Source organism: Prinia subflava, chromosome 18 (genome assembly GCF_021018805.1).
Source record: "Prinia subflava isolate CZ2003 ecotype Zambia chromosome 18, Cam_Psub_1.2, whole genome shotgun sequence".
Taxonomy (NCBI): domain Eukaryota; kingdom Metazoa; phylum Chordata; class Aves; order Passeriformes; family Cisticolidae; genus Prinia; species Prinia subflava.
Genome location: NC_086264.1, coordinates 10,766,242 through 10,787,267, shown reverse-complemented (window position 1 = coordinate 10,787,267; position 21,026 = coordinate 10,766,242). Strand labels below are relative to the sequence as shown.

The 21,026-nt window shown below is 40.0% G+C and overlaps 1 protein-coding gene across 3 annotated transcripts in view; it reads left to right on the top strand.

Moving 5' to 3' along the window:
- The window catches only part of INPP4B (inositol polyphosphate-4-phosphatase type II B), a 221,803-nt gene that overhangs the window by 107,104 nt on the left and 93,673 nt on the right, over window positions 1–21,026 (top strand). For all 3 annotated transcript variants that reach the window (XM_063415120.1, XM_063415119.1, XM_063415121.1), the window contains one exon: window positions 2,127–2,243. In XM_063415120.1, coding sequence (XP_063271190.1) covers window positions 2,127–2,243 — 117 coding nt within the window. The remainder of the gene's footprint in view (window positions 1–2,126; window positions 2,244–21,026) is intronic.

Sequence of the window (21,026 nt, the reverse complement as noted above, 5' to 3'; positions counted from 1 at the left end):
TAAGTGTGCTGTAGTTCTTGGCATTTAACCAGGATAAACAGAAATTAACTTGGCTTTTCATGAAAGCTCCGTTGTTCCAATTAGAGGCATGGAGAACACTCCAATTCTCCAGACATAAGTTTAGAATGGAACAGGGAATAGTTGCTCTCATGAAGGGACAAGGTAACGCAAAATAAAACTGAATTAAGGGTGTAGTGAGTTCGGAAAGTATTTTTAAATTGCAGAAAATCATAGGTGTATTATGTGGTCTGTTTCCCTATTCGTGTCTTATTCTGTTTTTTCCATTAGAGAGCTGATACTTTTGCAATTTGAAAAATATTACCTTACATCTATAATTGGGGAAAAAAATCTGTGTACGTAATGTCTGTGCCTTTATATAAAATAATTAGTGACTTGCATCACACATTACAGCAAAAGTTGTCTGAGGCTGCTTTGCCAGCCCTCCCTTTGCCATGAAAGCATCAGAAACAGCAAAAATGGTTCAGAAAATGAGGGGTGAGCAATGTAGGTGTAACTTGCTCAACTCACTGGGGAGATTCATTTGGAGCAGGGAAGTCTCGTTGTAAACACACAGGATTTTGCCAGAGGCCTGCTTTAACTGTTAAATACGATGAGAATATTTCTTGAGCTCTTTGTGTGATTACTTTCAACCAAGTGCTAATTAAATTATTATGGTTTCAGCCCTCAACCATCCTGAAACTGCTTAATTCAACTATCTTGCATCTGATCAGGATGTTTCATTGCAGGCTGTCTGGAATGATGTCATGCAGAAGATGAATAGATATATATATATATATATTTTTTTTTTTTAATAGAAGTTGATGCATTTCCTAGTGCAATGTCCTAAACCTCAATAAATTCCTGAATTTGTTTTGTCAGGGTTCTCAGGTTTGTAGTCAAGCTTTGGTGGAGGGGAAGAGAAAGTTAATCCATAAGATAAATCACCTTTGTCATGTACAATTTTTTTTTTTTTTTTTTTTTTTACTTAATGGAAAATTTAAGGATACATGCCTGGTAACCTTTGGAAATTAAGTATAATTAAACATTAAGAAATTATAAACAACATTTTGTATGATTCATGTAATTGTATATCGTTAGGTATGATTTAGTTACTTCTGTGTACAGCTTTTAGGTGTAATCATAATGTTTCAAAGCACAGGAATGTCATTTTATTGCAGTACTGCCCAAAGAGGAGTATTCCAATCCCCCATCACAAATCAATAGCTTTAGTGTAATACTGAGAGTCTCTGCAGCATTTCTGTACACTTGTTATTGTGGCTTGATGAAGCTTGCTCTTTTTTGTGTGTGGGTAAGTTAAATCTTTACTTCATTTAAATTAAGATGAAATTGTGGTGCTTTCAGAAAGCGTTATGGGAGTGAGAAAGGGTTTGGTTATTCCAGGTTTTATTCCAGAACCTGATACAGGCTGAGCTGTTCCAGATTGTTACTAGGCTCTGCTTCAGGAGCACTTCATATCCTTTCCAGCCAAAAAAACTTTCCAGGAAGTTATTGCGGCTTTGTTTGGGCTCTGCTTGTTTGTTTTTCATTTTCCTGATAACGTTTTAAGGTTGTTTGTATTTCTCATTGATTGGGTAGCAAACCTGAGCTGTTCCCATCTCTGCTGTGGACAGCTGGCCCCTTTTGATACCTGCAGGGTGACACCCACACCCTGCAGGGCTGTCACCCCTCACCCCGCAGGGCTGTCACCCCACACCCTGCAGGGCTGTCACCCCTCACCCTGCAGGGCTGTCACCCCACACCCTGCAGGGCTGTCACCCCACGCCCTGCAGGGCTGTCACCCCTCACCCTGCAGGGCTGTCACCCCTCACCCCGCAGGGCTGTCACCCCTCACCCTGCAGGGCTGTCACCCCTCACCCCGCAGGGCTGTCACCCCTCACCCTGCAGGGCTGTCACCCCTCACCCCGCAGGGCTGTCACCCCTCACCCTGCAGGGCTGTCACCCCTCACCCTGCAGGCTGTCACCCCTCACCCTGCAGGGCTGTCACCCCCTAACCCGCAGGGCTGTCACCCCTCACCCTGCAGGGCTGTCACCCCTCACCCTGCAGGGCTGTCACCCCTCACCCTGCAGGGCTGTCACCTCACTGAATATTTGCTCCTGTTGCACAGGGTACAAAAGATCCGCTGTTTCTGACGGGCGTCACCTTCCCACCGGAGTACCCCATCTATGAGGAGACCAAAATCAAGCTGACAGTCTATGATGTCAAGGATAAATCCCAGGACACAGTGAGTGCTTTGCTTCCTTCCTTGCACACATCTCACTGAGCAATAAGTGTCTTGCTGTGGTGTTGTTTGGCTCTTATTAGCAAATTGGGGAAATGGGTTGAAATTGGGTTGAATTGGGTGAAATTTGTTTTGTTGTTCTGTTGTGCCTAAAATCTACTTAATCCATTTTTGGATTAGAGAAAGAGAACCATGCACTTAAGACAGGCACTTTGCTGTTGGCTTTTTAACTGGTTACATGAGCAGCACAGGTATCCCTGGAAATAAAGGATTTTTTCCTGTGCTTCTTGAGGGCAGAGAACACAGGGATTAGACTGAGGTAGCACCGCTGTGAATAATTTTTCAGAAATACGTTTCTGATAATATTCTACTTACATGCACAAACCAGAATGACAGCTGAGCTTTTAACTTAGGAGTGAGCTACTCATATTTTATTTTAATCTCTCGTGTGGTGATACCTGCAGCTTTTCTGTCGCTGCTCCTGTTATTGATTTGTAGCAGTCCAAAGCTCTACAGTGTCACAGCTAAAGGTGAATCATTTGTGGTTGTGGTGCTGTACATTCTTGAATACAGAGTCAGCTTTTTATTCTTGGGAGTTACCCACTTGAGCTGATGTATGGAGGTCAGTGGGACACTCTGAGTGATTGAAGTGCCAGACACGGAGCCTGAGTGCCATTTTATGTGTTCCAGGTAATCTAAGACAGCCTCACAGAGCTGGAGGTCATCACAGCACCTCTGGGAGCTCTGTGTTTTTCCTCTCTGGCAGCTGGAGTCCAGCTAATGGTTTGCTCTTGGGCATCAAGAATGGCCCTGGAGACCTGTATTTAATTAACTGAATTGCTCTTTACATATCTGTAGCTGGCACCCAGCATGATTAAGGCAAGTGCAAGCTTATGTCCTGACTGTATATGTGTTCATTATCTATAGGGAGGAAATTAAAGGTATAATTTAAAGCTTGAGACTGTCTTTGAACTGCTTACAAAAGTAAAGTTCTATGTTTTGAGAACTCGACATCTTTTTCAGGTAGAGAATTATTGATCTATTTGTTTAAATTCCCAACCTTTGTGAGCCAGCAGGTTGGTTCTGTCCCCTCCCTGTGCTCTTCCACGGGAATATGTGGAATGTTTTAAGCACAGAATCTGGATTTCTTCTCTGGTTAAGAATAACCAGGAAAGGGACATGTACATAATACATAATATATATATTTTTTAAATTTGGTAATGGATTAGACTAGAGGGGCTGTTTATTCAGTAGAGTTGTCACCTGTGGACAGGTAACAGGCATTGAGTGAATGGAGCTGGACTTTGTCCTTGCTCCCAGTTTCATTCTGAGAGATGTTGGAAAATAAAATCCTGTCTGTAAGGGCTAGAAGTGAACTGGGTTCACAGCACTGCTCCCTGTACTGCTGCTCTGCCAGCTCCAGGCTGCTCTGCTGCCACTTAAGCAGGAGAAGATCTGCCCTAGAGAATTAATTTAATTTGATAAGCTTCTTGCAAACCTGTAAGAACTTTCTATATCTGTTCCTTACAAGTGTAGTACTCGAGTGAGGGACTAGAGTCTCTCCCAGGGAATCCAGCTGATGTAGTTTGTAAATCATGAGAGAATACTTCTCTCTGTTATCACAGTGTTTATACTGTTCCTATGTGGAACATGCTACATCTTTTTGTAGGGGAAAATATTAATCCCTTCTCTGGTTTACATACATTTAGCATTTTTACTACTCAGCCATTCTAAAGCTGGATGTAGGTAAGAAAAAATTAAGTAAGATGCAAGATGTAAATCAAGGTGGGCTGCAGCATATGTGGATGACCCCAGGCTACCCTGGTTGCAACTTCATGTGTGGCAATATTTGGACTTCTGCTTGCATCCTAAAATCTCAGTGATGATAAAACCTGACTTTCTTACCTGTAATTAATTAGAAGCCACCACACTCTCTGTTAGTTTGGGTGACTTTTTTTTCAAGTCTGGATGTTTATGTGGGTTCATAAAAGTCAGGTTGAAACGAGCTATAATTTGATATCATTTCCAGCAGTGCTGGAGCAGCACAGACCTCCAGGTTTGCTTCACAACCCAAGAAATTGGATGTGTCCCCTTGGCAGTAAAACTGCTCCGAGGGCTGTGGTGTCTGATTCTCCAGTCTGCAGCAGGGCTGGGTTTCTTATTCCTCAAAAAAAGAACAGACAGGGAATCCAGCTGGGGGTGGAGGGGAATCCAGGCGTGCCCTGCTCTTCTGGGCTGTGCTCCAGAGCAGACACCAGCTCAAATAATTGGGCATTTATGGCAAAAATAAACCTTGGGTTTGACTGTGAGGTATTTTGCAGAAATTGTGCTGCAGTAATAATTCCCACAGCATCAGGGCTGTGCTGCTGCTTGCCTCAGTTAATAAGCTCAGAGTAGCTAATATCCCTTGTCACAAATATATGCTTTAATTTTCTTATTTCTCTTGCTGCAACTGTAGGAAGTGAATTCTATGCATTAATTAAACTCAGCAGGGTTTTACTGCCACAAATAGAAGACTGTAGAGAAGGTGGGGAAAGTGCAGTGAGTACCTCACAGGGTAAAGCCTTGTCTTGGGTTTTGTTAAACCTCTGTCTGTACAAGAGAATTTGCTCATTTTCAAACCTGCTGAGCTTTGACTCTAATACAAAACTAACTAAATACTTCTTGAGTTGTGCACACAGGTCATAATATTAAAGTGAAACAGGGTGCTCCTCACTGAGAAACAACCAGAATTGATTTTTGGCTTGATCTTTTAAAAAAAATCTTGAGAATAACTTTACAATGCTAGTATTCTGTAGCAGAAAGCTGATGGTTACCTCACTCTTGCCTGTCATTTAACTTACATTGTGTAAGAAATGTGGTTTAATTATATTGAAATACTGTGCAGCTGGGATCACATTCACTGTGCTTGACACACTGAATGTTCTGGCTGCACTTTTCACTTTTTATGCATCTCTGCCTGATGCTGATCATAATTATATCTTGGCTGTGTCAGACTTTCTGTAATTGAGGCTTTTTAAGTTGATGAAACAGGGCTTTTGTTTGTTTTGACTAGTCTAAGTGATTAGTTACAGTAAGTTTTCATGTAAATAGAAAGTTATAAGAAAGACTCTGATATTCCCATTTCACTTTGATAGAATAAAGTAGTTGAGTTCTTATGAAATATCTCCAGTGAAGCCACGCATACAGACTGGTGGGTGATGCCATGTCATGAAAAATGTATTGTGACATCTGTTCCTACACCACAAAGATTTTTCTTCTCATATTGCCATGGGCAAATTTATGTTTTGCTGGCTTGAGCTGCACTGTCTTTAGGATTTTGGAAAGAAGGGTTTTGTTGTAATGCTGGGGCTGTACCTGTTCTTTGTCTAATAAAATCAGATTTATATAGGCTTGTAAACTCTTCAAAAATTGCCTCTGTCCCACTTTTGCACAAGGATGCTGCTCTTACATTTCTTACAGGCATGCAGCTTAGCCCAGTTTGGTCTGGCAAGTTTTAGAGCTGAGGTTTGGGTTCATTCTCTGGAAAAATAATGCACAGCACAGGTCAAGTACCACTGCCACGTGGAGAGGCACAGAAATCACAAAGCTGATTATTCTGATTTATACTGTGAGGGGTCTGGTGCCCAATCTGGGAGGCAGCAGTTTGGAATATGTGTGTCCTGCAGCAGGAGTCGTGAACCTCAGTGTGTTTGGACACCTCTTTTTGGACACAAGTGCTGGGAGCAGAGGCTGGAGGGACTTTCTGAATTCTGCTGGGAACTTTCTGCATCTTCTCTTTGCATCACCCCTTCAAAGAGGATCTCCTGCTGGAATTCAACGTGTGATACTGAGAGTTCCACACAGCCACTCCAGTGTTATCTCCTGGGAGCAAGGAGAAACTGGATGTATAAAAGGCTGTGAATATATTATGTGTTTGACAGTCTGGTCTTCTTTGTTTTACTGCCCAAATTTCTTCTGAATCCCATAAAATAAAATTAGATTAATTTGATAATTTTAGAAGTAGTGGGGCTAGAATTTCCGTTTTGGATACAGGAATATATGTTGTACAGTGGCAATTTTAGATTACTTAGGCTTTAAATTACATGTCTTTTAACTCTTGGGGTTTGAATCTTATATTAATCCCGTTCACTAGGAATGAAATTCTGCAAAAGGTGTTTCCTTGTGCGTTTCTTGATTTTCCCAGTGTCCCTGTTAAAACTGAACCCTGCTGGGGGGAGTGGACAATGAAGGCTGTCCATCACAGCAGAGGCACTTTGAGTTAAGCTGTGAGGACAGAAATTTGAAGTGACATCTTTCTCTGTCCCCGTGGGCACAGATCCCTGTCACAGCAGCAGTCTGGGCTGTGGTGCTTTGCCATCTCTGCTGCAGGGGCACGAGGACTCTGCAGAGCAGAGTGTTCAATGCATTAACAGAGAGAAATGTGAAATCTCAGCTCCCTTCCTGCTCTGAGTGCACTCAGCCCCCCACTCCTGTGAATGCTAAAAATACCAAAGTGCTTTCTCTTCGAAAACTGAGGCAAAGTGCTACACTTTGTTTAAAGAAAAAGCCACTTAAGTCTCCCCTTTCTCAGTTCTGTTCGCTGGTGTCTCTGTAGAATTTGCAAAGAAATATTGCCTTAAATTAGAAACTCTTATTATCTCATTCTCCTTAAAAGAGCAGTGCTGTAGACTACTACAGTCCTACCCACAGAAATGCTTGCACTAAAGCTTTAGATGTTCATGTTTCTCTTCAAAATCATCTATTTTTCTTCATAAATATATACTTGACGATAGATTTTGTTTTCTTTTTGCATCAGGGTGGATGTTCTTAGTAAACATCACTATTAGGAGGAGGAGAGGAATGGTTTTTGATTCTTTGAGGCACCTGCCTGTCGAATCCACCTAAAGTATCATTGTCACTCTTTCTCTGTTTTTTTTAAAAGTCTTGGATTCAAAAAGGGAAATTCAAACTCCTGACGTTCCTTTGGTTTATATTGATATAAATCCTTTCTTTGAAGTGGCTGAGGGTACAGAAAGATTTCATTTATCTTCGTGTATCTGGAAGAAAATTGAGGATAAGTGTCAAGGCTGGTAAAGTTACAGGTATAGACTTAAAGTCCATTTGTATCCTTCCTGCTCTTTGCACCTCAGCCTTGAAAATTCAGTGGGAGGATTTGGCTTTGCAAAAATCTTTCTCCCTTTGAAACTATCTACTACTTTTTCTTCTACCCTTTTATTACTTTTTTTCTTTTGTTATTGAGGCAAACTCCTCCCTATTGCTGTATCTTCAGAGAAAATTGTAACCTACTGTTGGTTAATTTTCCATTTTCTTTTCCTTTTCTACCCACTCTGCCAATCAAATGCTACTGCTGCCTCACATCAGGCAAAGGTTTGTTCTAAGAGCTGACATTTGGGAAAAGATTTGTAAAAGCACCTAGCAGTGAGACCAGTGAGAGGATTCTCTAAAAGTTCAAAGGGTTGCCTTGAAAATTGCTTAGAAAGAAAGCAACAAATCAGTAAATTACAACATTTTCCTGTAGATTTTATTTTAATCAGCTAGGGATTTCAGTAACGCAGGCGTGACTGTTGCAGTCTCTGAAGCACTGCTTAAAAATATGTATTTATATATAAATGCAAATATATATATATATAAATGTAAATATATATATATATAAATGCAAATATATCATCCTTGTATATCCTTCATTGCTCTGCCCCTCCCTAGTGCAGGAGTGAGGCATTTCCTTGAGCTAAATGCAGCAGCAGGCTCCTGTCCTGGCCAAGGTGTACCTTTAAAAGCCTTTCAATAAATCTCTTTATTTTCCAGCTCTGCCCAGTCTCTGTTCCAGCTCAGCCTTCCCAAGGCATCGCTGGGTTGAGTTTCCTGCAGATACCTGAGAAGTTTAATCCCACCATGAGAACAAGGAGTGCTGATAGTGTGACTTCTCCCATTTTATTTTATCCACCTCTCCATCCTGCTTGGGTGATCTGTCTGCTTTCCCCCGATCCTTTCCTGTGAACAATTAACCATAATTAAGCTCTGGTCAATCAGGACCCTCCCTAACACACAGGGCTACCCCACCCCACTCCTTCCTTCTGAAGGGTTTGTAGACAATGATGGATATTACACCCTTTGTAAAGATTGATGTAAAACAGAGTGAAGCATCCAAAAAGGATTGAAAATATGAAAACAAAGGTGTATGGAGCAATGGTAAGTCTGCTCTTCCTTTTGAGTTATGAAAGCGGGCACTCAGAGTTTGGGAACAGATTTTTCTTTTGAGGTTTTTTGGGGTGTGCTCTGTGCAGTTGAAAACAGCAAATTCAATCTGTTAGAACAGATTTTTCTTCCTCTACCATGTGCCTCACAAAAATGTCTTGTACAGTTCTGGCCATGTTTGTAGCAGTAAATGTTTACATTTGAGAGTTTGTGCTTAAAACCAAAAGCTGAGCAAATAATTCTATGTAAAAATTGCATTAGAAACATATGGATTGGATGTAGTGTGAGACTTTATTTTCTTGAGCAATTTTTTGCTAGAAGAGCATAGTAAATTGCTCTCAGAGTAAACTAGTTAAATGTTTTGTATTATGCTGTATTTTAAATATTTGATGAATAAACATGAAAGGCTTGTGTAATCATTTAGGATTTCCAATGCTGTTAGAAATGCATGTATCATTGAATTTTACAGTAATCAAAGCCCCTTTATATAATCATTATGCAGTATTTTACAGAAACAAATTCCCATGTGGCTGAAATTCTCCATGCTCGACTTTTTTCATGCCAGAAATGAGGATTTTGTTTTGATCTGTTCTTTGTTTTGTCCTGTTCACCACAGATTGTGCGAGCACTAAGGCAGGACAAAAAATCCCTTTCTTGTAGCACACATTTTCTTTAACGATATGTTTGCAGCTTGCATGGTGATGGCCAGAAAGAGAACAAAGGGTAAATCTATCCAGCAGGGTCAAAATTTAGCACTCAGGGTCCTCTCAAAATCTCAGCATCCTAAATGTGAATTATTAACAGCAACAATTGTGGGCCCAAGATTTCGGTGTACAAAGCATTGAGCAGAGCATCAGCTGCTCTGGCACTTGGTGGTGTCTGAAATATCCTTCCACTGAGGAGGAAACTGGCTTCCCTTGCCTTGAATTTATTATTTTTGGTGAGATCATCCATTATAACCAAAGATCCACTGGCACAGTGACATCAGTTGTGTTTTTATTTAGTCTTTTTGGTGTTTGTTTGGTTTTTTTCACTGTTTTGCAGTGATGAGAATTTTGTGCGTTTTGTTCTCCCTCCCCTCTGCCCTCTCCTGTTCCGAGTTCTTCTCGTTACAATCATGATATTTTTAAAGCAAGAATTCTTGAAGGCTTTTATAGCATCATGCAGCTGTTGATGTTTATTCTTGCAGTCTTATCCTCCTTAAATCCTCTGCCATATACTCAGCCTCACTAATGTCAAATGGAAAAGCTGCAAGTCACAACTATCCAAACATCTGTAATAACATTTCATTTTTCTTTTCTTTTTGGATTTTGGTGGGGGTTTTTTTTGTTTTGGTTTGGTTTTTTGGAGTGGGTTTTTTTTTTGGGTGTGTGGGTTTTTTTGAGTGGGGGGGGTTGGGCTTTTTTTGGCTTTTTTTTTGGCTTTTTTTTGGCTTTTTTTTTTTTTTTTGCTTTTTTGGGCTTTTTTTGGGCTTTTTTTGAACTTTTTTTTGCGCTTTTTTTGGGCTTTTTTGGTGCTTTTTTTGGGCTTTTTTTGGCGCTTTTTTGGCGCTTTTTTGGGCGCTTTTTTGGCTTTTTTTGGTTTTCTTTGTGTGTGTTTTTTTGGGTTTTTTTGGGTTTTTTTGGGTTTTTTGTTTTGTTTTGTTTTTTTGGGGGTTTTTTTTTGTGAGTGGTTTTTTTTCTGCTTAAGTTCAGAGTAGGGAACAGTATGATTTTCTATTTTACTGGGTTTTTCTACCCCAGCTTTCCCTGCAGGCTTTGGTGTATTTCAGTAAGGCACAGCATTTAAGGCATAACCAATGTCACAGAACTATCAAGGTAACTCAGAGCAGAAAACAAAAATGACAATTAGCAAAGAGTGTTGAAACAAAGATGACAATTAGCAAAGAGTGTTCCATCAGCTTTGACTGTGGAACACCTGAGCCACCTTCAAGAGAAATTTCACTGGACAGGAAGTAGATAAATGTATTTTATCTGCAGGTTGATAAGCAGACGTGTTGTCACACACACGCCAGGAGCAGTAAAGGAGTGGAACATTTGCACCATTTCTAGCAGATGTGTTCTTGTGAGATAAAAGGGAGGTTTTAGTGTGTTTATGCTATGTTATTCTGATTTGATATCTGGCTTGACAGCCCTTTCTGGTGGAAGCTGAAGTTTTCTTACTTCGTGTGTCTCACTGTTGTCTACACTGTTTGGGTTTTTGGTTCTGTGGGCATTTGTCACTGTAAGTTTAGTGAAAGAAAGAAAATCACTGGATCTCTGTGGAGTACAAGTCTGGGTCCATTAGCACAAAACTGTGCAGGTGTAACTGTCTTTGAAGTTTGTCTCTACTATTTCCACCCAAACCTGGCAGCAGCAGCTGAGGCAGCGTTGTATCACATCTCTTCAGTTTTATTTTCCCTGCTTCACCCTTCAGCAGCTTTACTGGGTGTATTAGAAGTGCATTGAGAGTTACAAGCTAATTCCTTTCATTGCATCTGCACTGCGAGCAGTTGTACACAGATATGTTTTGTCTTAAAATCAGATCCGTAAGTTTGTGTTGGGACAAAATCATTTCTCTGTTGAGAACACTTCAGGCAGGGTTGTTTGCTTCGGAACAAATCTGTGTCATGAGGGACAAATGTGATTTTTTTCCTGTAGAAGGCAGCAGTCAGTGTGTTTGAGATGCTTGGAAGGCTTGGATTTTGACACACAGCTGCCTCAGTGAAATCAAACACAGAGGCCCTTGATTTGTTAGAGCTGTAGATCCTCACTGCCTCTGTTCCTGGGGAATAACTTGGCAGCTTTCCAAAAAGAAGTAATTGCAAGGCTCTTGCTGAAGAAATTATCTCTGAATGTGGAAGCTCTGGACAGTTACTGCCCAATTATTGCTACCCTGTTCTGAAATAACATCGCCCCTGTGAGACAAGGGAGTTTCTGAATAATTAACTGGCTCCAAATGGCTCTCAGGCTTGGGTATGACAGAAGACTGTCCTCGCAGTATAAATTAAAATATAGGCACGTGTCCCCAGTTCCACTGAGAGGCTTCCTGAGAGACTTTTCTCAGTGTACACACAATACTCCGTGAGAGTCATGTCCAAAGTTTCATTGCCTGTTAAGGCAACCTTGACATTATCAGCTGGCAATCCTGTCCTGGTGAATAAATCTGTCTGGAGTCAGAATTAGCCCTGTACAGAGTATTTGCTAGCAGGGCAGGGCTGTATTCCTTTTCTCTGCTCCTTTTTTCATGTTCCTCAGGCTCACTGACCCCTGAAAGAGCTCCTGTAGGAGGGACCACAAGGCTTAAAATTTTCATGTGTGTTTTCAGGCAGATGAAAGCTCATAACCAGCACTACATCCCAAAATCCTGTTTCTCCAGCTGCATTGAACTCACAGGAATAAAATACCAGCATTCTTAAGCTCTAAAATATTGTTCCTCAAAATCCATGAGCTGTCTGTTGGAGGCGTTGAAGAGACAAGAAGTGGTGTTGTGTGGTTTGAAAAAGCCAAGCATTATTTGCCTTGGGTTTGGTTTGTTTCTCCCCTTTCCCTGACAATTCATTTTTTTTCCAAATTTGCAGTTTGGTTTCTCTGCTAGGTGTGCAGCCTGATTTGTGTGCTCAGGATGGGCCTTGCTGTTTATTTAATGTTTCTGAAACTCTTAGATGAAGCTGCTCTTAGAGTTACCTGATTTTTTTTCACTTTTAGTGAAGACAAATGGGATGTGTCCATTGACTTATTAGTGACTGTAAGTCCTTTACACAGGAAAAACCTGCAAATTCAGGTTATTTAGACAGAGTAATTCATTCCTCTTATGATCTGAACACGTAGCTCAAGTAACATAAAATATTCTGGACTGTCAATCTCCTCTTTAAGAGAAATTGTCAGGAAATTTGTATTTACTATATTTGCCCCTGTGATAGAATCACAGTGAATCTTACGAGACTGCACAGCTCAGACATTTCTTTTGATTGGGCTATAATTATTGATATCTTTGAATTATTAAAAATGGAATGGGCGATAAATTCTTTACTTCTTTAGTGAGTGGCTGTCATCCATAACAATTTATTGAGATGCTGCAAGTTCACCTCCAGCTCCACAGCATCACTGTAGAGTCTATTAAAATGGAAGTGGTTGGGTCTGATTTGGGAATTCAGCACTGTCAGCTCTGTCTTTTTAGACTAAGTTTTCATATCCTGGTTGCTGGGCACTTCCCATAACTGAGGTTGCACTGTCTCAAACCAGATACAATAAGTATTTTTATATAATGATGGCAGCTTGTTTATTATGGGTCTAGAGACTGGGAAAAAATTTCACATTTTCAACAAATTGCATAGTTTTGTCACAGATAAAAAGCAAACTTTTATTCTATAGTCTACAGTCTATTTTCTCTATTCTATAAAGAAAAGCAAACATCTATTTTCAGGTAGTTTTAACATTTGTTATGACTGCTAAATAAAAGATGATAAAAGTAACCCCGTGTAGTTTGGGAGTGTGCAGATGTTTTCCTTTACACTTTTCCCCACCAAGTGACGAAAGCACAAGGATTTAACCTGGAATTAAGCAAAATTGATGTTGAAAATGAGCTCCTGAGGCAGCCTCTGGCCTGGGGAGAAGATTTCCTTTGCTTGTAGCATCCTTTAGTCCTTCTCTACTGATACCCAGACCAGGAGGAGAAATGTGCAGGGTGTCTGGCCAACATCCCAGCACAAAGCGCAGAGTGGAAGGCTCTGGAAACATCCTGAGGGCCTGGATGTGATCTGGAGCATCAATCTAACAGCAAAACAGACCCATCATTGCTCTCTTAGATGTCTCACCACACTAAAATACTTTTTTGGCTGTGCTGCTCCTTGGCTGCTGAAATTTGATTCTGGCATGAGTGGCGGGGAGCCAGCTGGCCAAGTGAAAGAATTAGTAGGGATGTGATAAGAAGAAAGTTCAAAAAGTCCTCAGGAGATTCATATTCAGAGAGAAAGAGGTTGAATTGGAAGATATGGTCAAACTTTGTGAGGTTAAGTAGCCCACACCATTCTGTCTCAGGTTTGCATTCAATTGGTTTTTCAATTGATTTTCAATTTCAATTTCAAAAACAAATTTCAATGGATTTGTTTGCCTACAAATAGAGCTGGATTTCTGAAATGGGCTTCAAGCCCTAACTCCTTTGGTATTTGGCACTGGAAAGAGAAATGACATATGTGAGAGAAAACCATCAATACTATGGAGCCTTAAGATGACACACCTCTCCTCTGAGTCTGTAGTGAAAAATACAGAATTAGCTGAATATTAACACTGCAAATGTTGTGTGAGGTAAGTCCAAAGCTCAGGTACAATGAAGGAGACCACAGGTTCCCCTACAGCTGCTTTGTTAATCCAAAATTCATGCAATTACATTGTAAACCTGTAGTTGTGATTGTTGTTTGTACCTGCTCACTCTTTTCTGGGCCTAAGGCACAGCAGGTTAAGTGAAGCTGTTATTGTAATTTCCTTCCACAGTTGCCAATATTGTAAATTTTAAATAACAAATTCCTCGTGATGTTGAGGTTAGGGGGAAGAAAAATCAGTTTCAAATTCTATAAGCATGGAACTTAGAGCATTAGTAACTGAAATAACTGCAAGTAAAGTGCATGTTTCACTAGCCTTGAAAAATGCAACCAATGTATGCCGAAGTGGCTAGCAAATGTAATATAATGAGTTTTGCAAGTGTATTTCTCAATATCTTATAAAACATGTTCAGAGAAGATCAAATTGTCTAATTAATATTAATTTCAAGTACTTTATTTCATTTTATTTGTGGTTTCTCTTAAAAAACATGTTCAGAGAAGATCAAATTGTCTAATTAATATTAATTTCAAGTACTTTATTTCATTTTATTTGTGGTTTCTCTTAAAAAACATGTTCAGAGAAGATCAAATTGTCTAATTAATATTAATTTCAAGTACTTTATTTCATTTTATTTGTGGTTTCTTATTTATATGGTGTATTCATGTCTTGTTCGGGATTAGCTCTGCAAAATATGAGAAAGAACCTTCAATACTTTATTAAAGTAATTTAATTTTTCAATGAAATATTTAAGTTGGGTTTTTCCAAAGAAGGAAACATTGTCATTACCATTAACCTAATGTAATAATACTGCATTATTATTAGCAGTTATTTTAAGCAGATAATCACTTTCTCTTTAATTAGCCTCTGCTGTTCCTGTAAGGCCTTCACCTCTAATAACACCTTCACCTTCCTGAAGAACACAGGCGTTAATGGGGACATTTGGCTTGGCTCATATTTCTAAAATGCTTTCATTTTCTTGTCCTCCATGAAATTTAGACTATTTTAAAAGGTGATATTTGACAAAGCAGCCTTCAAATGTTTGGAATAAAATTCCAAGAGCTATCACTTGGTATGTTTGATTCCCCCTGAATAAGGTTTTCTTTGGGGGTGCTTTTAGGGGGAAAAGGGGCAGTTTCTAGTAAGATCCTTGGGCTGATGGTACTTTAAACCTGCTGGGTCTGGCTGGATGAGTCAGAATTTCCACGTGGCATCATTGCTGGAGTTTGAGCTGGCAGGGAGTGCCTGGAATATGGGTTAGTGTCTCAGCAAGGAGAGCGTTTGCAGGAGGCTGGGCTGGAATTCTGCAGGGTGCATGTATTTACACGAAGGCTCTGCATTCATTCTCGGAAGGCAGCTTGAATTGTTTCTCTTTAACCTCTTACTCCTCCTGCTGCTTTTCAGATCAGTGAGGAGATCACACGTAGGTGGGTTCTTTTCTAAGGCAGGTGGAGGGATTGGAGTTTGTACCCCAGAGCAGCGGGTGCTGTTTAGTGGTCTGGCTTTTTCCTGTGTGCTGTTTCTAGAGTCAATATTAACAAAGTCCTACAGAAGGTGAAAACAGCCTGCACTGAAATCATGAATAGCGTTGAAGGTCAGCTAAATATTGATAGAGCAGTTCCCATTTATGCAGGAGGAGTTTTATACCTTATTTAGAAAAAGTGTTGCTTTTTGAGGTATAATTTCTTCAGGATGTTTAAAAGAAAAAGCTGGAATTTAGGCTACAGTATCAGGTACCTTTATTTAATTTTATTTGTTTTGTTTTTTCTCTTTCTAAATCTAAGTGGTCCTTGTTACTGCTGATCAAGTTCACTGTCTCTCCTTAACCTTTCAATTTTTAGGGCAGGAAGTTGAAGTAGGGCTTGTATTATTACATTTGGTGAGCTTCAGATGCAGATGTGGAAATGTGTGAGTTCTGTTACTGGATCCTTTTCTCTCATGTCTGTCTGGGAGTGGAGGTGATGTGTGACTGCAGCATTTCACTTCAAGCAGAGCTGTTTGCAACATGTCCTGAGTGCTCCTGCTCCTCTCTTCTGAGGGTTCTGTAAAAGTGTTACTGTTCACAATATTTTGGTACTTAATAGTAACTCCCAGAAATTTATTTCCTGAAAAAATTGTTGTGCAGATAAGGATACTGACATCTCTGTTAATCTGAAAAATCTGCATGTGTGACCCCTACTTTCAAAACAAAAGCAGTATCCTGCCAGGGAAATAGAGCCTCTTGTCCTGTGGGATATAAATTCTACATGGAAAGAAAAATTAAATGTACTCATCACAGGAATTATCAATGTTAAGACCCAGCAGCACCACACTCTGCTGGAAGGTAAGAGCTGGAGCCTTGCCCCACTGCAGGGAGGCTTTAGACAGGTTTGAATCCAGAGCTGGAGCCATTCCTCCAGCACTAAACCCTCACCATGAGCATGCCAGTTGAAGTAAAATGCTGCAAAATTAGATATTAGGAGCAAATTTTCCTTGTGGAGGTGGTGAGGCACTGGAAGAGGTTGCCCAGAGAAGCTGTGGATACCCCACCCCTGTGAGTGCTCAAGGCCAGGTTGGATGGGGCTTGCACAACCTGGTCTTGTGGAAAGTGTCCAGGGAAGGTTGGAATGAGATATTTGTCAGGTGCTTTTTAACTCAAACTGCTCTATGAATCTGTGAAATAGAAGTGAGAACATTAAATTTAAAGGCCCTCTGCCCTTCTGCAACTTCGAGCTCTAGTTTTAAAGTCTGAGGAACACTGCTTTAAACATCTCCTTTTCCTCTGAAGATAATGCACCATCGCATTTATTTAAATAGTCATACCTCCTTTTAGTTGTTGTGTTCTAATGCTAAAAAAATTTCAGCTATTTCAGTTTTCTTACCTAAATTTCATTCTCCATTCTTACCAGCATCCTTAATCCTGTTTCTTGGATGTGAATGGCGAGTGCTCACAGTACTGCAGACAAACAGGAAAAAGCTTTCCTGTTGTATCTGAAAAGCACAATTGTATTTTTTTTCCAAACTTGTTGATTCCTGATACTAAGCCTGGGTATTCCTGATATGCTTCATTCTTTCTGCCACTGTGTTTTGTGAACTAACATGCTTCCAGCACATAGAGAAAAAGTGCTGGTTGTTGCTATTGAATGCATTGCCTTGTCCTTAATACGTTTATATTTCTGTTAGTCATATCTTCCACGTGTAATTCCTTCTGTAGCCCATTGCGGTTTTACTTGTTACAGATTGTGCCTCTTAAATTTCATTATGAAGCTTCTACAACTTCTGCTGTAGCGTTCAGTGAAAACCTGAAATAAAATTATCCTTGCCACTGAATCTCAAGGAAATCTCCTTACTGTTTCAGCCCTACATTTCCTGATTAGCCAGCCTGTTAATCTCTCTAATTCCTTTCCAGCTCAGTAATAATTTTTGAAAAGGCGCTATATCAAACGCTTTGTTGAAGTTCAGAAGATAAGAGCTGCTGCATTTCCTTTGTCTAGACAAGCAGTTATCTTATTGAAGGAAAATAAATGAGTCTGCTTGATCTCCTCTTAATGAACACGTGTAGTTTCCTAATAGGAATATACAGTGTATGTATGCATATATATTGTGACAACCATCAGAAATAGTCACCCAGTCAGCAAATGCAAAATCACGACTAAATCTTAAATTACTGGCAGTTATCTTAAATAACTTGCAGCCTGTAGTAAGTCACCAGGTGGATCAGACACTATCCCTGTCACGCTACTGACGTTGGAAATGTTAAACTATAAAGGGCATGGAATCCTCTGAGCTGATGGCACTGGAGAAAAGGAAGATCCAGAAGTGCATTTACAAAAGTCTGAATCGTAACTGGCGGAGTTCTGGAGTGCTGGGTGGTTTTTTTGCTTTTATTTCTTTAGCATATTTGAGGGGCTTGATATCTGTGAGATCTTTGGGATGCGTGAAGGTTTGTTTTTAATCTTAAGGGTATAATATGCAGGGGTTATTTTTTTTTTTTAATGTGAATTTATTTATATTCCTTAATACTTTCCAGATCGCTCACTGTTTTGGTTTTTGTTTTACGCTGGACTAGTACCTACCATAGTTTATTTGCAAAGTGTTTCTGACTGTGACTTTAAATCTCTTTGGATCCCAGCCTGTTGGTGTGTTCCAGGTGAGTTAAACAAAACCAAAACGTGCTGCTGCGTGTCACTGTGGATCTGTCTTAGCTTTTCCCCTTCTCAGTTTTAGATTCTTTAGTCAGCTCTAGTGTTAACATTGAGCCGGAATAACATGTCAGAAATAATGCAGATTTCTTTGAAACACAGGATTGCTTTAATTGATGAAAGTCAAGTGATAGGTCTGCTTCAGACAGCCTTAACTTTAGGTTGTTGTCCTGAAATAACAGAACTATTAAGATTTCATTTGGTTCACGTGCATTTGAGATACTTCTAGCATAAGCATTTTAAGATTTTAAGACTTTTACTCAGAAAGTACCTCAGTATCTGCAAAAAAATACATTTTTATGGGGTTTTAATCGCATAATTTTCTTGTCTTTAGCAAGTGATTGTTTTGCCATGGAGAAAATGTGTTTTACAAGCTTTAGGTAGATGTCTGGTGTGAAGCATTTCTCGTTTGCAGTTTTGGAGTTCTCAAAAGGTAGATTCTGCTCTTTTATTTAAAGACAAGAATGAGTCAATTTTATTCAAAGGTAAACTCAGCTGCTTAGAAAACTTGCCCTGAGTTTTCAGCACAAGTCAAGAGAAAACATCTTCCCCTTTGCCTTCTTAGTGAGAGAATCTTTTCCCTGGAAGAAGCAGCATTGAAGTAACCAAACTCTTGAGGTGGAGTTGAAGATATTTTCTTTTGATGCATTTGTAGCTAGAGCTCATCTGTCTACCTGAAATGCATTGGGATCCAAAGCTTTGCCACAGTTTCTTGCTTTATTAACCCTTTTTGCAGGAGCAGACACACTGGGATGGGAGTTCCGTGGAATATTAGTGTGTGTGATGAGCAGGAACACGATTTGAGCTGGCATTTCATTTAGTTACCTAACTGAGCTGCCTTTAATTTAAATGTTACCGTGTGTAACCTTCGCTGAAATGTTTTGTGTTGTCCCTACTTTGCTGCCAGTCAGCCCCTGGGGGCTTCACCTTGATTATTTACTGCAGCTTGTTTTCACTTATTTTGAGTGTGGTGTTGTTGCTTGTTTTAATATGCAAACAAGTGGAAATGTTTTGATTTTGATTTTTTTTTTTAATTTGAAATGTGAGTGGCAGGCTCTCCTGATCTACTGTACAGGAATTACTGAAATTTGCAGACGCACAAAGCCGTTTGTGAATAATTTTCTTTCATACATGGAGAGAACAGATCTTATTTTCTGTAAGTAAAGAGCAGGAAAGTCAGGACTTTTCAGATTACAGAACAATCACTAAGTGCAGTCTGGTGTGTGTGTGTCCCTTCATGGAAAATGACATATATTAACTACAGAAAATACTTGTACAAGAAAGAATTTCTGTGGAATCCTGTTATAAATGCTGGTGTAGAACACCCAGGAATATGCTTGCCAATGTTGGGTGAGTATTAAAAGAAAGTCAAGAGACGTGTTATGTGAACTTTGATAATTTTGAAATTGAAACTTTGCAGATGGAGTTTGTAAAGGCCTTAATACAAAAAGGCTGTGAATAATGTGAGTGTTTAGAAAAGCAGAGATGACTTTCCTCTGTGACCTGAACTTGGACCCCAATGAACTGGCTGCTCCAAGTCAGGCACAGAGCCTAGTTCGATTTCTGGTTACTAAAAAAAGGAAAAGATACACACAGGAAAGAGTGAAGGCATTTGTGGGTTCAGTGGAACCGTGCTGACTCCTAGTGTCTGCAGCAAGTGAACGTGCTGGACTGGCCCTGAGCCACAGGGCAGCTTTATCTGTGCCCTGCAGGCACCAGGAATTATTCTGCCACATGATTCATGGGTTGCCAGCAGAACAGGATTTATAAAGAACCTCCTGGAACTGTTTGTTATCAGCATAGGATGTGGGAAACTTAGGGGAGGAGAAAAAAAAGTGAGAGGAAAAAATATTGCTGTTAATACAATTGAACTGCGTGGCTGGAAGTGGCTTTTGTTGTTGCCTTTCTGTACGGAGGCAGTGCTGGAAGCAAACTGAGCCTCTGCTCAGGAAGTTTGCTTTTCTTAAATGATGTTCACGAGGCTCTGGTGCTTATCTTGACAGAGAAATGTGCAGGACAAAAAGGCAGGCAGCTGCAGATTGTCTTTTTTGGAAAGCGTGGTTTGCTGAGGGGACGCCGTGCTCGTGTGTTTGGTGAAATGAAACAAGAACAGCAGCTCTGCCTTTGAGAGATCTTTAGCATCCACAACACAAAAGGTTAAAACATGAATAATTCTCTGTCATTTCAAAGACCATTTTTAGCAGGGGAAAAAAATTCTTCCAGATTTCACTTTATGAAGTGTTTCTCGTTGTTGGTTTGTTTTGTTGTTGTTTTGGTTTGTTGGGGTTGTTTTTCCCCTGAAGTTTATTTTTTTCTGATTGTGGATGGTAGCTGTAGCACTGGCAGGAGCTCTCTTGTGTGTAGGCTCTTGTCAAATGAAGAGCCTGATTATAAAATCTTCAATCCACACAGCAGCCCAGAAGGATTAACAGGAATTTTTTGGCCACAGATTTAGTGATATTTATCATGATGCTGACACTTCCAGCTGCTGCTTCCTAAAGTTGTCTTTGCAAGAACCAAGTTTCTGTGGATGTGTGTTATGGATAACTGGGATTTTTAAGTAGAAACTGAAGTTAGAAATAAAGTAGGTTCTGTCATTTGGAAAAACCTGGAAGAGACATGTACCAAAAAGTAACCCCTCAGCAGCAGTGTGCCTTTTCTGGAGGCTTCTACCAGCTGTGTTCACAAATAAAACTTCAAAAGGGGAAATGTTTAAATATTTTTATGGAGGCATTTCTTTGCATAAGTTTCCTTTTTATGCCTCTAATATAAAAAAAGGATAATACAAAAGTTAATTTTGTTTCATACACCAATGGTAAAACTTAATTATGACTTATATGAAAAGGAAAGTCCTGCAGCAAACTTCATTATTAAATTCTTGGTAGTGAAGAATGGAAAAGAGAAGAAGTTTGGCATACCAGCAAAGAAAACTTTGTGCTCATGGGAGTCCAGAAATCCTGGAAAAATGCTGATGAGGTGTGATCCTCACAGTGCTGTCAAAGCTGAGCTGTCCAACACCAGCTCCCCTCAGCAGGGCCTGGCAGATGTCTGTGCTCAGCTCATTGCTAGGGAGGGAAAATCATTCCCTCTACCAGGAGAAAAAGATCTGA